The sequence below is a fragment of the Podarcis bocagei genome (genome assembly GCF_964188305.1).
Source record: "Podarcis bocagei genome assembly, chromosome: 6".
In the NCBI taxonomy this organism is placed as follows: domain Eukaryota; kingdom Metazoa; phylum Chordata; class Lepidosauria; order Squamata; family Lacertidae; genus Podarcis; species Podarcis bocagei.
This window is the reverse complement of record NC_138130.1, coordinates 73,950,012-73,965,895: the sequence shown is the minus strand read 5'-3', so window position 1 is coordinate 73,965,895 and position 15,884 is coordinate 73,950,012. Positions and strand designations below refer to the sequence as shown.

The 15,884-nt window shown below is 43.3% G+C and overlaps 2 protein-coding genes across 5 annotated transcripts in view; one reads left to right on the top strand and one right to left on the bottom strand.

The window, feature by feature from the left end:
• DCBLD2 (discoidin, CUB and LCCL domain containing 2) overlaps positions 1-4,425 on the top strand; it is a 33,742-nt gene extending 29,317 nt beyond the window's left edge. For 2 of the 4 annotated variants that reach the window (XM_081198983.1, XM_081198984.1), the window contains exon 15: positions 384-4,425. In XM_081198983.1, the coding sequence (XP_081055109.1) occupies positions 384-826 (443 nt within the window). In that variant the 3' untranslated portion in view covers positions 827-4,425. The remainder of the gene's footprint in view (positions 1-383) is intronic. The other 2 variants (XR_014009409.1, XM_081198985.1) reach the window with 2 other exon arrangements.
• Positions 1,619-15,827, bottom strand: LOC308589667 (cell cycle control protein 50C-like). The gene is made up of 7 exons (XM_081199052.1): positions 14,519-15,827; positions 11,767-11,877; positions 10,670-10,771; positions 10,168-10,258; positions 9,791-9,931; positions 7,611-7,820; positions 1,619-6,637 (listed from the first exon to the last, which is right to left on the bottom strand). Exons 1-7 carry the CDS (start codon positions 14,717-14,719, stop codon positions 6,453-6,455), a joined length of 1,041 nt encoding a protein of 346 aa, XP_081055178.1. The 5' UTR covers positions 14,720-15,827; the 3' UTR covers positions 1,619-6,452.
• Between the last annotated feature and the right edge of the window lie 57 nt (positions 15,828-15,884).

Genomic DNA, 15,884 nt, shown 5'->3' with positions numbered 1-15,884 from the left:
TTTGGAAATATATATATATGGCATATGCATAACAGAAGTAGATAAAGTATTGACATAATCCATTAATATGTTTGGACTGGTTTACACATGGTGGCCCCAGCCTGATCATCCCAGGAACACTTTGAGACCACTGTTAGCCTGAAACCAGTGCCCAAATTTCAGGTGCATCAGAAGATCAGAGTAGCCACATAACATGTCTGATAGGTAGAGGTGCTGATTCAAATGAACAGTGACCCTATGCTCTCCTGAGATCTTCCCACTGGAGCAGTCTCATGTGTGATCTGGCCCGTTTCAGTTCCAAGTGCCCTTTTTTTTATTACCAGTGCAATGGCAGTATGTGACAGCTGGAAAACCCTTGACGATACTGGTCTCTCTTTGTACAGAGTATGCACAGCCACTGGTGGGAGGAATTGTTGGCACACTTCACCAGAGATCAACCTTTAAACCTGAAGAAGGAAACGAAACAAGCTATGCTGATATGGATCCTTACAATTCACCCGAGCAAGAGATCTACCATGCCTATGCTGAACCGCTACCTATCACTGGACCAGAATATGCAACACCAATTGTGATGGATATGTCAGGTCATCCCGCAGCTCCCCTGGGCATTTCTACTGTATCTACTTTCAAAGCTCCAGGAAACCAAGCCGCTCCCATAGTTGGGGCATACAGCAAACTTGTTTCCAGATCAGATAGTTCATCGCCTACTCGAGTACTCTATGACACACCCAAAGGAATGCCAGGACTCAATCCCACAGATGAGTTGGTATACCAGGTACCACAGAACATGCCACATTCCACAGAGAATAAAGAAGATGTTAGCTAGAGAATGTGGCTTTCAAAAATTAAATCCTTTGGAGATCACTTTTTGCGTTGGAAGAAAAATGTGTGACTTGGTGGGAGCCCAGAAAAAATGAGTCAATTACCCTTTTGAGGGTCTGTACACAACTACTGCTTTCCTGTTTATAGAATGATGGGCTTTCCATTCACTACTGATGGGCACCACATTTTTTTGCTAGGCAGGTGTGAGAAGCTTTCAAAGATGCTGAATCGCTGAGTGTAAATACATGTTCCACGACAGATATATAATGTGCCACTATAGATATATAATTAATCAAAATGATCTATGGTCCATGAGCCAAGAAAAGGAAAGGTACTATTCTGGATATAGAAAAAGTCACTGAGTCCAACATACCAATTTCAAATTAATTGCTATCTAGCAAGCTGGTATTTTCATAAGGCTTCACATTGTAAAAGTAAACTGATTATTGTGCTTCCTGTAACAGGAAGTTAGTGGCAATTATAAGGAAAACTGATCCCTAAAATTAACAAGTTTCCTTTGTTGATTTCATTGATGAAATCAATTGGTAGTGTAGAAAATACCTGGAATCTCTGGCAAGCATGGCTTGCTATACACTAGTAATCACTCTCTGTTGATCCCTTTGGAGTAGTTTTGTATGAATGCTGTTCTCCCTTCTATTTGGGTGCTCCTTGCCACTTCCTAGGGGGGTGAATTCCCTGAAGATGATACATTTTCTAAAATTTGTTGCAAATTTACTAAAATTTGTAAAAGGGACCTTACTGAGAATCCTTGGCTCAACTAAAACTAATTTCTTAAAAAAAAATAACCCCAAAGCCCTCCAATGATGGCCTCAAACAGCAAAAAATAATAATATTTTATTTAGATTAAAGGAAGGGATATTTTTAAGGAGGGAAGGATAAGTTCACTTCTATAAAACATAAGCACACTGGCATCATTGCATGTAGGTTTTTAACATAAATCAGGGTGTCTTTACATGCATAGATGAAAAGCTTGGTTTTCCCAATATGATTTTAGGTATATGCCGTAAGAAAATGCATATATGCATTGATGTCGTGGAGCCTTCTGAATGTGAGATGGCAATTAGATTGTAATATAGCAATGTTTAAAATATTGGCATTTGATCTACTATGTATTGCATAAAAATTATTTTTTTCACCCCCAGATTCTTCAAGTTCAAAATTATACCATTTCATTCGGGACTAAAGGTATTTCCCCTTCTAACTCCTCGTGAAATTATTTTTCCAAGGTTTATATACTTGAAACCAGTTAGTAACTTTTGTGCACAATGAGAATTGCTGAAAGCATAGCTGTATAACCTACAAGCCAGTCTCCCTTTTGGCCATGCTTTAAATGTGTATATATTTTTTACAAAGCACATTAGGGTGACATGAAAAGAATGCTTTGTTTTTATTGTATTATAACAGCACTGTAGCGACGATGTAGAACAGATAAATGTGATATCCCCTCTATACGCAATAGCCCAGTTTTATGGACTTCATTATGAACATATAGTTCAAAAGAATATTGGGTGTTATCCCGTTGTGTTCGTCTGCTAGCAGCAGATTGTTCACTTGCAGAATGAGACTTTCTCCCTTCCTCTCCTCCTCTGCACAGACACCAAATCTTCTTCAGAGAGAGAGAAGCTGGCAGGGGGTTAAAGGGTAAGGAAGCCAAAATCCACTTGAACTGTATTGGATACTGCCAATTTCTATTTTTCTTGTGGTCTGTATTGTTGAATGCACAATATATCTCAGTGTAGCTGGCTGGAAAGGTAAATCATGACAATCACAACTCTTAAATGTAGTTAGTACTCCTTAGCCCAGCTTTCTCTAGCCTGGAGCCCCTTCGGATGTTGATGACCACGCTATAGCTGGGACTGAAGCCCATAACAGCTCGAGAGCAGCAGCCTTAGTCCAATACTTAGTTTCCGCAGTATGGCATGCTGGTTCGCTCTTGTGCTTTGTTCCATTTATATTTTGTTTATTTATAAAAGTGATAACATAACTTATTTTTATTCTGTAAACTACGGTACACCGAGGCTAAATGTGTGGCCTAAGAAAACTTTCAGAATATGTGTATATGTAGACTCTATTCTATGGCCTAGTCTATAATTTCTTGCTTCGTTTGGTCCAATGGATATGGGTACATATCTGCCAGGTTGGATTCAACAAAATATGTGTTAAATATATGACACCCTAATCGTGTCATTGTCTATCTCTGTTAGGGTCTCTAGACTCAGCTGTCCTACTCTTACATATCTGCATCTTTGAAAACCATACTGTAGAAATAGCACATTTGCAACAGAGTGATTTCCACCTCCTGCCATTGCCAAAAGGTGATTCATTGCTGGAAGTAAAATTCAAGGGATTAACTCTTTTAAGTTCAGATGGTAGCACTCGTGCACCTTGCCAGTCAAAACATAGTTCCTTAGCTTCTTAGTTACAAATTGGAATCAGAACCCTAAATTCTTCAAAAACCTGAGATTGCAGTTGGATTCAGTGGCGCACATCAAGCAAACAACTACTTGTAAACAGAATTAAAAACTATTACCTTTATTTATTGACAGTATTTATAAATCACTCTTCTGCATATGTTACAAGGCAATGCACCAAATGCTACATTACAAATAGCAAAGTAAACTATGTCAAACTCTAAAATTAATGGCAGAAAAGCAACAGGAAAATAATCCTGGCTGATTTCCAAATGCCCAGTAGAATAGAACACAACCTAGGTTTCCTAGATACTAAAAATTCTTCTTAGAAACGTATTTTCTGCTCAGATTCTAAACAGATGGTAGCTATCTTTAAATGAAAACTAGGCAGCAATCTTGTACCCACTTCCCTAGCTGTAAGCCCAGTGAACTGAATGGGGCTTATTTCTGATTAAACATGTTCTAGGGGTTGCGCTCTGAGTGTTTTAACTTGAATGTTGCACCAGTTAGTGGCTTGGTGTATTTGTACCATGCCAAAGTATAGAATTGTGTATGTGTGATGTTTCTTACAAAAATTGACAAATGTACATACAAGAGACTACCAAAAGCCACGGTAGGGCTGTTTTTCAAAGCTGCCTGTTACTGGAATTGTGCACAAAAGTGTATATGCTTAGTTTGAAGTCTTGCAGGTATCCAAACCCACAAACCTTAGTACAAGCAAGTCCACCTCCACTGTATGTTGCAGATTTAAGCTTGCCAGCACATAAAATATTACAACAGTATAAAAGTGATGGTGTGAGCAATTGAATGTATCAAAATTAAATGGCTGATTAGATGAAAACAGCTTTCTTGATTTGCTGCCCTGTATTTTAGGTACTAACTTATTGATTCCTGAATGTAAGACACACAGCACAGGCAAGTATCCACACACGTGTTTTGGGGTTTAGGCTCACTGTTGGTATTGTCTCAAGGTATGCAGAGGGGTCACTCGGCTAGTGCAGGTGAGATGGGTGCAAATAAGTGTCGAGTGGCTGTTTTCCTAGAATGTACTTCCTTACCTCAGCATGTTCTGTAGTCACTCTGTATATGTTGCTAGAATTTAGATAATATGAATAGCATTTTTTAAATGTATGTGTTAAAACCTTTTAATAAAATGCACAATGTGGAACTCGTGATTCTTGTACAGGAAAAAAAGTAAGCAGATTCCATTTTGGAGCTTAATGTCGCTGAATATCCCAGCTGATGGAGAGTCAGTTACAGCTACATTTTGACAAGCACTTCCTGTTTGGCAGATTCTGATTTTATCTTGGGGGTACTGTTTGTGGACATGAGAACCTCAGTGGCAATATGCAGGTAAGACGCAACGTACATATTGTTCAGATGATTTGGAGCAGCCCAATCCTATTGCTTACTTGTGCAAACAGGCTTGTTCTGTTCTACCCCATCTGCCTTGATAGCACACCGTTAAAAGAGCGCTGATAATTTTTGAAAGGAGTTATCTTAGTAAACCATTCCCCCCCCCCCTTGATTAATACTGGAACAATGGTACCAGACAGATGAGTTCTGTTAAGGACATCTTCACAGAATGCCTAATTTACATAATTCACTGCCATAAAATACAGTGATACCTCGGGCTACAGACTCTGCTAACCCGGAAGTAGTACCTTGGGTTAAGAACTTAGCTTCAGGACAAGAACAGAAATTGTGCGCCGGTGGCAGCAGGAGGCCCCATTAGCTAAAGTGGTACCTCAGGTTAAGAATGGTTTCAGGTTAAGAATGGACCTCCAGAACGAATTAAGTTTGTAGCCAGAGGTACCACTGTATGCTGATAGCCACATGCTTAGATAAATCTACTGAGATTAGGTCTATATAGTGATGGTCACCTAATCAGAACCCCCAGATTCAGAGGCAGTATTCCTTTAAATACCTGTTGCTAGTTAGGCAAATCATCTTCTTTGGCGATCACTTGTAGCCGAGTAAGATTGTCTTCCATGAACATGGTCTTAACAATGAGTCCGTAAGTGACTGTGGAGGCTAATTCTGGACCCACACATCCTTCCACAGTGGGGACATTGGTTTCTGGGCAGGAGTTGATCACAAATAGCATAGTGTGGGGGATTGTTGTCTTCATGGGGCTTCTGGGAAGCATTTGGCTGGTTGCTGGGGCAGAATGGATCCAGCAGCTCTGCTCTGACACTCTTAACCACTGTGTTGAGAATTATATAGCACAAGACTAAGAATGCACAGCACATGTAAGAGCTAAAGCCCCACAACTTTGCACCAAGAAAACCCAGCATGTCTCCTTCCTTGTCATTAATAGTTCCTTGTCATTAAAATCCACAGAGCATTTCTTACAAGACGGATTTAACTGCAACATTTTTGCTTTAATTCTAACTTGACATTGCCTGGCGCTTTTTAAAATTCCCTCCTGGTGGCAGCTGGCTGTGGTGCCATTTATTGCTTTATCTCCTGAAGTGTATAAATGCCACTGCATGCTGCGAAATAAATCACTCTTTAATCTCTCAGAGGCCAGTATTTGGGAAAGCTGTATATAATTTCGGTACAGAGCTTTTCAATATGAAAGATGAACTAATGGAAATAGACATTTTAATGAGCAGATTCATGTGTAACACTACTTACACTGACAGCTTCTTCCTTTTTAAACCCTACATTTCTTGCAATGTACTGTTCTGCCTATGACACTTTCGGGAACAGAGTCACTGCCGCAGAGGATGTGCAAGAGGCCAGGGATCCACATGGCTGTTACCTGAGAACTTGCGTGAACTTTTAACCTAGCTGTAAACATTCATCAGACCAAATGTACTGGCGTAGTTCCTAGCCAAGCATTCATTATACTAAGTACTAGATGAATTCAGACAGGAACTCAGCCCATTGCTGCGTGAGGCAAGACTTCACAGACTCCTTCCTTTGAATATTACTGTTTCTAAACTTCCACCTGTGTTCTGCGTAAACCATGGTTTGCCACTGCATCCGTACGCCATCTGCAGAGTGATTTTAGCAAACCATTTGCCTTTAAACAAGGTTCCAAAATCCAAAACTGTCTTTTGGAGTCCTGGTTTAAGGGCAGATGATGGTGTGCTGAGAATCAGGAAGGAAATTTAGGTATCTCTCATTTCTGGTCTCTGGCTTGGCAGGGCACTTGTACTATTAACTTTTTATCAAGTAAAGGGAATCGTCCTATAGTCCCTTGTTGGGGTTTTTCCTGGATTTCAAGTGAGCTACTGTAATAATACAACTTGCCAGCAGAGTCACTGCACCAGTAACTGTGTACGCTATTCCCAGAAAAATATTTCGTCCACCGCTCCATGTTACTGTTGAGAAGACCACCTGCTTTTCTCCTTTGAACTTTGAAACTGGGAAATCTGACAGGATGATGTTAAAGTTTTATTAACAGTTTGGAACATACATGAGCATTAAAAGATGCCGAGGGGTTAGGTATTGCTAACAGAATTAGATCCATGTTTTTTTCTCCTTCTTAGCACCTACAGTGCAAAAGGCATATTTAAAAGGAATATATGTAGTTTTTCATAGTTTACTCTCCTTGTTGCAATACGCATCTTCTATTGATGGGACACTACCACTATTATCAGCCTTTTCTAATGTGGTGCTCTACAGAAGTTTTGAACTGAAACTCCCATCTGCTCTAGTCGCCATGGCCAATGGTCAGGTATAGTGAGACCTACAGTCTAAAACAGGGATGCAGGTGGCGCTGTGGGTTAAACAACAGAGCCTAAGACTTGCCGATCAGAAGGTCGGCGGTTCGAATCCCCACGACGGGGTGAGCTCCCGTTGCTCGGTCCCTGCTCCTGCCAACCTAGCAGTTCGAAAGCACGTCAAAGTGCAAGTGGATAAATAGGTACCGCTCCGGCGGAAAGGTAAACGGCGTTTCTGTGTGCTGCTCTGGTTCGCCAGAAGTGGCTTAGTCATGCTGGCCACATGACCTGGAAGCTGTATGCCGGCTCCCTCGGCCAATAAAGCGAGATGAGCGCCGCAACCCCAGAGTTGGTCACAACTGGACCTAATGATCAGGGGTCCCTTTACCTTTACAGTCTAAAACATCTGTCGAGTACCAGGTTGGGGAAGACTGAGCTAGACAAACAGAGATCTGCATCAGCCCACTGTATGTTTCCTCCACCCAAGTGACAAGCAGAAGCTCTCCTCAAAACTCAGCTATATTTTGCAATGAACTGCATGCATTATTAGCCTGCCAGGTAGCGTTCTGGCTATGTATTCCTTGATTACCCTCACCGTCTACAGAAAATCTGGCAATTATAACCCACATAGCTAAAACGTGCGGAGTTTAAAACATGACACAAACCCACACAGAAAGGATACTATAGGATATTTGTAGCCCGTACGTCCCTGCTGGGAGCCCATTTGCAAACTGCCTGATGCGATTGAGGCGACGGTAAAGATTCTTGAATGTAGGAAATGCTGATACACGCATCCAGATGATAAAGTCTTCATTTATGTAGCCATTGTTCTCTTGGTTTGCTTCATCTAATAAATATACTGGTTTTTGCCAGTAAGGTGGTCTTGCCGTGCCTGAGATAGATGGGGGCGGGGGGGAGGGAGAGTGAGAGAGAGAAAATGAATAGCTATAGGTGAACCAGCTACCCCTACTTCTATATACAGTGGTGCCCCGCAAGACGAATGCCTCGCAAGACGGAAAACTCGCTAGACGAAAGAGTTTTCCGTTTTGGAGGTGCTTCGCAAAAGGAATTTCCTATGGGCTTGCTTCGCAAGACAAAAATGTCTTGCGAGTTCCTGCTGGTTTATATCTCCTTCCCTCCCCCTTTTTCTAAGCCGCTAAGCCGTTTATCAGCTGATCCGATCAGCAGATAAGCCACTAATAGTGCTAAGCTGCTTATCAGCTGATCCGATCAGCAGATAAGTCACTAATAGCGCTAAGCCACTTATCAGCTGATCCGATCAGCAGATAAGCTGCTAAAAGCCTCTAATAGCGCTAATCCGCTAATCCTTCAATGGGCTTGCTTCGCAAGACGGGGGAAAAAAAACGCTAGACGCTAGAAGAGAATCACAGAATGGATTCTTTTCGTCTTGCGAGGCACCACTGTATTTCTTATAGCCTAACCTTAGTCTCACTAGTGGGTAAGCATGCCTCAGCCTTTGCCGATATGGTGCTCTCAAGATGTTTTGGACAATTGTTCTCTTCATTCCTAAGCACTGGCCATGCTGGCTGTGGCAGACGGGACCTAGAGTCCAACAACACCTGGAACATCCAAGGTTCAGGAAGTCTGACCTAAGTAGTCTAAACAAAGGGTCTTACTCCCTAGTAAGTGAGTATTGAGTTGTATGCAGCCATCACAGACACACTTATGAAGGAGTATGTCCAGTGGGGCAGGCAGGATTGCCTTGTAAGTCAAGCAACATACCAGGAATGTAGCTTCAATAAAGTTGCTTTTCCGGTATGCATATAAGGTGGACCAGATTTGCATCCATTGGCCCTGCTCCTGACCTCAGTTGAAGCAGGAAATTTAAGCGTGGTTAACATCAATATTGAAGCATCTTTTTAACCATGTTTAAAGCGAAGGTGCACTGCAAATGGGCACACGTTCTGGGAAGGAAAGGGCACATCATTTTGTGGTGGTGTCCCAGGTGCTTGGCCCTGGTGGAAAAAATCTGATGCATTGGCCTTGAGAAAAGGTAGGCGTGTTGGGTTACATTACATCAGGGATGGGGAAACCTTCCAAGGGCCACTTTCCCTCCGGGGCAACCTTCCAGGGGCCACATGCCAGTAGTGGGTGAGGCCACAGGCAAACAGGGAGAGCAACAAGTGAATGATTCACATTTCTACAGCAGGTTAGTTTCTTCTGTCCTCCATCCAGACAAGCAAGAGGCATTTAAAAGGTAAAGTTACCCCTGCCCGTACGGGCCAGTCTTGACAGACTCTAGGGTTCTGCGCTCATCTCACTCTAGAGGCCGGGAGCCAGCGCTGTCCGCAGACACTTCCGGGTCACGTGGCCAGCGTGACAAAGCTGCTCTGGCGAACCGGCACCAGAGCAGCACACGGAAACGCTGTTTACCTTCCCACTATAAAGCGGTACCTATTTATCTACTTGCACTTAAGGGTGCTTTCGAACTGCTAGGTGGGCAGGAGCTGGGACCGAACGACGGGAGCTCACCCCGCTGTGGGGATTCGAACCATCGACCATGCGATCGGCAAGTCCTAGGCGCTGAGGTTTTACCCACAGCGCCACCCGCGTCCCCTAAGAGGAATTTACTTGTTTGTTTAATTTGATAAAAATTATATAACACTTGATTGTGGGGGGAAACCTCAAAGCAATGGATGAAACTTCAAAAGCATGATCAAAGTTCACAGGCACATTCCAGCCAGGTAAAAACACTTAGGTCTGAAGCAGAGGTAGTGAAAAATGTAGTCAGGAAAGATTTCCAAGGGCCACATAAGAGGCCTGCGGGGACAGTTTTAGAAAGCCCATTAGCTGCATTTCAAAGCTGAAGAACCACCTTTCAGCTAATGGGATCATTCTTACCATCAAATGCAGAAGACAAGTTGTGTGCAGATGGATTGTGAAATTTCACATTTTTATCTGTCCACCAGGCATTCCCTTGCTTCAGAAGTGGGACTTTGACGGCCTTTACAGAAGCAGGATAGTAGAACAGCTGTATTGTATCTGTATGGAAATTAGAAACAGTGATTTAATGCTAAGTCAGTACTGAATGCCTTTAATTCGACTATTTTAGCTGATCTAAGAGAATATGGTCACATCCACACCATACATTAAAAAACCTCCAATGGGGACTGTGTGATGACATCCTTACATTTCTATCATATAGAGAGAAATCTGCAGTTCAAATAGATAATGAAGATTGCATATTCAGGTAAATATCAGATGCACATAGCACTCACCATTGAACATGCTGTTTGCAATTGCACCACATGGAGCTATAGGTGTCCCGTTTTCATAAGTTGCAAAAGGTGCACAATTGCTGTTCTGAATCTGTATTCAAAACCATAATGCAATTAGCACATTTCTCTGAAAAATCAAGCCATAATGTTAAACAATGCAGCTATTCATAAACGGCAGGAAATGTGTTCTGAAAAAGACGCGTCTTTTATATGGTGATGAAAAATCAATGGGGAAAGACTGTCACACTATGCCAGGGAGTGTATTTCCTAGTGTGGCTGCTACCAGTTGGCAAAGGACTCTCCCTCTCGAATGTTTACATTGCCCATCTCACTCAGCATAACATTACAAAGTCCAGACAATGAATGACAAGCACAACATTCCTGAACCAGCTAGACTTCTTTCTGGTCAATAATATATTAAGAATTACTACCCTTAAAATGGCATCATGTGATTAAAAAAACCAAACATCAGAAGTACTAAAGGAATTTCAAACCACCTTACGTTTGCCTTCCGACCCAATAGTTGTGCATCACTTCTGGAAAGGACATAGCGACGATGGTTCTGATAAAAATTATGCAATCCGTAGTACATGAAGACATCACCCTGCAATTTTTTTTTAAGGGATAACATGTAGGAATTAAAAAATGAGTTTCAAAGCTAAATCTGGCAAACTATTGACAATAGTTGAAGGGGGACAGTAATTTGAATGTCCAAGATCTAAGTGCCATCAAAAGCCCTAGAGACCTTTGATGGGCAAGAATTGGTGTGACTCCAAATCACTAAGCCCAAGAGACAAGCCTAAATTGTTACTTTATTGATTTGTAGAGTAAGGCTAGCAATAAATGAAAATGATCTCTTCCGATTACTCCACAAGGTCTTCCTCTAATGTTCATTGCTTGATGTGCTCACAAAATCAGTCAAAACAGCATAGACAGGCTGCTCTGATTGCCTGACATTATTTCCAGAGGCAGTTCACATCCTTAGCTGCTGAATTCAGCACTGATTGAATAAACCGAAGGATAAGCTCTTGAGAGATGGGCATGGATGTGGGAATCAGTCCCTAAGGTAGGGTGCCAGATGCAAAGGAAGACACGGCTACTGCACCTGTAGCGGAAAAGGAAAATCTGACAGGTGTGTGTGGCCTGCATGACAAATGTTCTCTTTTTGCATCTGGTCACGCTACACTAAGGGTTGTAGCCCTAGTCATTGACTGACAAGAGCTAACACACTAAAATTGCTTAAAATTGGATAGATGCTAAAAGTACCATAGGGTGTAACCCAGCCAACAATTGAAACACTGAGGTTCCATTGATTTTACAGTGAGAGTTATGCATGTGCTTAACACACTCCCATTGAAATTATAAAAGTGTTTAACTCGGCTAAACACTCACAAAATGTTTTAAACATTTGAAAACGTTTACTTCAAAATCATTCTGGTTTCCTTAGGTACAATTTATTTTTCTTTATTCAATAGCCTTAAAATATTTGAGGTTTGGTAGATAACATTTTCCTTTCCTCCTGCAGTTCATTTTAATGCTGCTCTTGTGTTGCTTATTAAAAAAAACCAACCTATTATTCACTTTTCCACAATCACTTACCTGCATGCTTTCCTGAAGTGTGAAGTTGGTGAAACACAGGCATTCCTTCTCCCAGTTTGATGAGTTTTCACGCAGCTTTGAACATTGTGAGCATATCTCGGAATAATTAATCTGCCAAGAAACGAAAGAAACAGGCCAAGTTATTGTCATCATTGCAAAAGGAGAACAAGATCTCCTAGCTTTAAAGGCTTTACAGTTTGGCCTTTGCAGATTTCCATGAGATGGTCAAATGTGACAGTTTGTCAGGTCAACTAAATGGCCTCACAGGAGCTTTCAAGCTAAGACAGCAATGACATGCCAAGACGTGTCCTGAATAACCCCTTTGGAACATCCTTCCCCCTAAAGTTCTTCAAAGTCCAAGCATCTTCCACCAGCAAATACTACAGTGGTGCCTCGCAAGACGAAATTAATCCGTTCCGCAATTCTCTTCGTCTTGCGGTTTTTTCGTCTTGCGATGCACGGTTTCCCATAGGAATGCATTGAAAATCAATTAATGCGTTCCTAGGGAAACTGACTTCAGACCAGGTCCGGGAACAGTCTGTCCCCGGACCTCTTCTGAAGGCTAGGGGGGGGGACAAGGGCTTTTCTTCCCACCCCCAGCATTTTAAAAAACCCCGGGACAGCGGAGGACTTCTCCGCTGTCCGGGGCGATCTTAAAATGCTGGCGGGCGGCATTTTAAAATCACCCCGGACAACGGAGGACTTCTCCGCTGTCCGGGGCGATTTAAAAGCCCCTGGGAAGGCAGGCAGGGGGGACAAAGACTTTTGCCCCCCGCAAGCCTTCAGAAGAGGTCCTGGACCTCTTCTGAAGGCTGGCGGGGGCGAAAGTCTTTGCTCCCCCCGCCTGCCTTCAAAAGCTGTCCGGCCAAGGCTTCGCGGACCTCTGCCGGCATGCCGAAGCCTGCGCGCGCTGACATTAGCGCGCGCAGGCTTCGCGGAGCGCTCCGCCAGCAGCGGCACCGCTGCCGCTGCTGGCGGCGACTTGCCCGCAAGCCGAAGCCTGCGCACGCTAATGTCAGCGCGTGCAGGCTTCGCGGAGCGCTCCGCCAGCAGCGGCACCGCTGCCGCTGCTGGCGGAGACTTGCCCGCATGCCGAAGCCTGCGCGCGCTGACATTAGCCCGCGCAGGCTTCGCGGAGTGCTCCGCCAACAGCGGCAGCGGTGCCGCTGCTGGCGGAGACTTGCCGGCATTCCTCTCCTGCCTTCAAAAGCCGTCCGGGATAGCGGGAAGCGCTTCCCTGCTATCCCGGACTGCTTTTAAAATGCTGGCACTGGGGAGCAAAGCCTTTCGGCCCCCGCCAGCCTTCCTGGACCTCTTCTGAAGGGGGGGGAAGGCTTTGCTCCCCACCGCTAGCATTTAAAAGAGGTCCCTGGAGATTTCCCTATGGGCTTTCGTCTTGCGAAGCAAGCCCATAGGGAAATTCGTTTTGCGAAGCGCCTCCAAAACGGAAAACCCTTTCGTCTAGCGGGTTTTCCGTCTTGCGAGGCGTTCGTCTTGCGGGGTACCACTGTATTTCTATTTAGTTGCAGCCCACTTTTAATGTGTACGCAATCATGTGTTTTTAATTACATCTATTCTACAAGAGAAGCTTGCCACTTATTGTGGTTAATAGTACTTCTGACTCATTCTTCACCAGAACATCTCAGAGTAGATTACAGCATTTAAAAACACAACAGTTAAACAAACAAACAAACAAACAAACAAACAAACAAACACAACCCTTAAAGGAGTAAAAAACACCCCTGTGGAGAACAGGCCTGGAAGCTTGTCTAACGGCACCCCAGTATTGTATTTGCACCAATGTATTTCCACCAATAGGGACGCAGGTGGTGCTGTGGGTAAAAGCCTCAGCGCCTAGGGCTTGCCGATCGAAAGGTCGGCGGTTCGAATCCCTGCGGCGGGGTGCGCTCCCGTCGTTCAGTCCCAGCGCCTGCCAACCTAGCAGTTCGAAAGCACCCCCGGGTGCAAGTAGATAAATAGGGACCGCTTACAAGCGGGAAGGTAAACGGCGTTTCCGTGTGCGGCTCTGGTTCACCAGAGCAGCGATGTCACGCTGGCCACGTGACCCGGAAGTGTCTTCGGACAGCGCTGGCCCCCGGCCTCTTGAGTGAGATGGGCGCACAACCCTAGAGTCTGGCAAGACTGGCCCGTACGGGCAGGGGTACCTTTACCTTTACCTATTTCCACCAATGGTCTCAAAGGCAGCTGGCCTACAGATACAATTTAAACAAGACCATTCCCAGGTCCATCTGTAGTCTCTTCAGCATCTTCAGAATGCTTAACTGTTAAATAGTCTGGAGGGTCTACCCTTCCCAACTTCTCTAAATAATGGTAGACCTGTTGGTCCAAAAGCCAGTTCAGATATTCTATCCATTCATTTACCGAAGCTGCTCACACCAGTGTAATGCTTTTAAGTCTGGCCTCAGATCACTACCTCACTCCCTGGATGTTACAATGCTCACCAATATAGACTACTTACATTATTGATTCCTTTGCTAAAGAAATAAAGAACATAATAGCCAAAGTGGGTATTGAAGTCAGGTCTCTGGGCCCCAAGGTCAGTACTTCCACTTTTGGGACTGCACCAAAATGTTTATTTTATGGTGTTAGGATTAATGAGGACATCATATACAAATGTTATGAAAATTAAACAAAACAAAATAAACACACTGTAAATTTATATTTTACTTATACACAAATACAGTCTACCAGTATTGTAATGCATGCTTTCTAGCACACAATGAAAACAAACCTTTATTTCTTTGACTCCTGTCGCAGCCAATAGAAGTACAATTCCCATCACAAGGCAGAAGAGGCTAATGATAAAGAAACTGGGGAGGACGAGCTCTGGGGTGAGCTGGGGCTTCCAGGCTGGGAGCCTCTGTTGTTTATATGCAGTATTGTCAGGGCATCTCGATGGACGGTTTGGTGAAACGGTGCTCTTTTCATTCATGTTGATGCCGGACAAGTCTTTGGCTGGCCTTTGTGTCGTACCGTAAGGTATTTTTCATCTGTTGCTATCTACTTAGCATTTTTAAGAACCTTGGTAACTTCCTGGAATTACTTATTAACTTGATCCATTTGATTGGGAATAACGCCCTCCTTGTACTTTATTGTCATAATCACCTTTAGCCAGCCTGTGCCATCCTCCTGCTGGTGCACTTTAACCTGACTTACATCTGCTAGGTTCCTGCTCCTGCCACGGCTTCCTGCACAAGGCTGCCACCCTTGTAGCTGTTACTGTTGTTCCACACAGCTTAGGACACAATTTAGTAGGATCATCTGCATTGGTCTATTTGGAAATCCTGCACGCAGGGGGGTACATTACTCCTCAGATTTTCTGTCTGTCAAATTTATTAGCTGACTTGATTGTGTTTTTGGGACGACCAATGATTTTCAGCATATAAATTTTACCGACTGACACAAAACTTAAGGCTTCCCTTTCTCCCCGCCTTCACAGATTCCAAAGCTTCATTGAAACTGAGGTAAAAGGGCAGATTTCGCTAATAACAAGTAGGGTGATAATCGAGTGAGAGACAATGGTTACGACAGCTCTGCATTTTTTTCTGGAGCCAATTAAGCATCCTACTCACAAGTAGCATCCATTTTGTTTCAAGTTTCCTGATCTACATATCTGCCATAAGAACGAGAGTTTGCTACCTGATGCTTTGAATTCACAGTGGCAGATTCCAGGTTACAACGACCTATGGTAATGATATTAGTAACATAGGGGAGCTCCCCTAAAGAAAAACAAGAGGGGTAGTTATCCCTATACATTGACAATTTATGATCACTGGCACTGATCTTTAAGGATCTTTTGGAAATACTTTAGCCATGGTTCTGCCACAGTACAAATGATCTATTGGTGGTTACTTCCTTCCAGAAAACTGAACTGTATTGATATGCAAAGCTGCAGAAGAAAAGCTCAGGAGACATTACTATCATTATTAACAGTTATAATTTATATATTTCCTCAGGTGTTTTGTACACATTATCATGTTAATCATTGCAACTACTCTTTAAAGCAAGCTGGCACTATTATTTCTAAACTGCAGCCTATTAAGCTAGTGAGCTTGTTGCTGAAATGAGTTTACACATGACACAGTCTCTTACCCACT

Coding starts and splice junctions, on each gene's coding strand:
- LOC308589667 (XM_081199052.1), bottom strand. CDS start 14,719: ATGAATGAAAAGAGCACCGTTTCACCAAACCGTCCATCGAGATGCCCT. Junction 7,821..9,790: donor CTTGTCTTCTGCATTTGATG/GTAAGAATGATC, acceptor CATCTATCTCAG/GCACGGCAAGACCACCTTAC. Junction 6,638..7,610: donor CGGGCTACAAATATCCTATA/GTATCCTTTCTG, acceptor TCATCCTGTCAG/ATTTCCCAGTTTCAAAGTTC.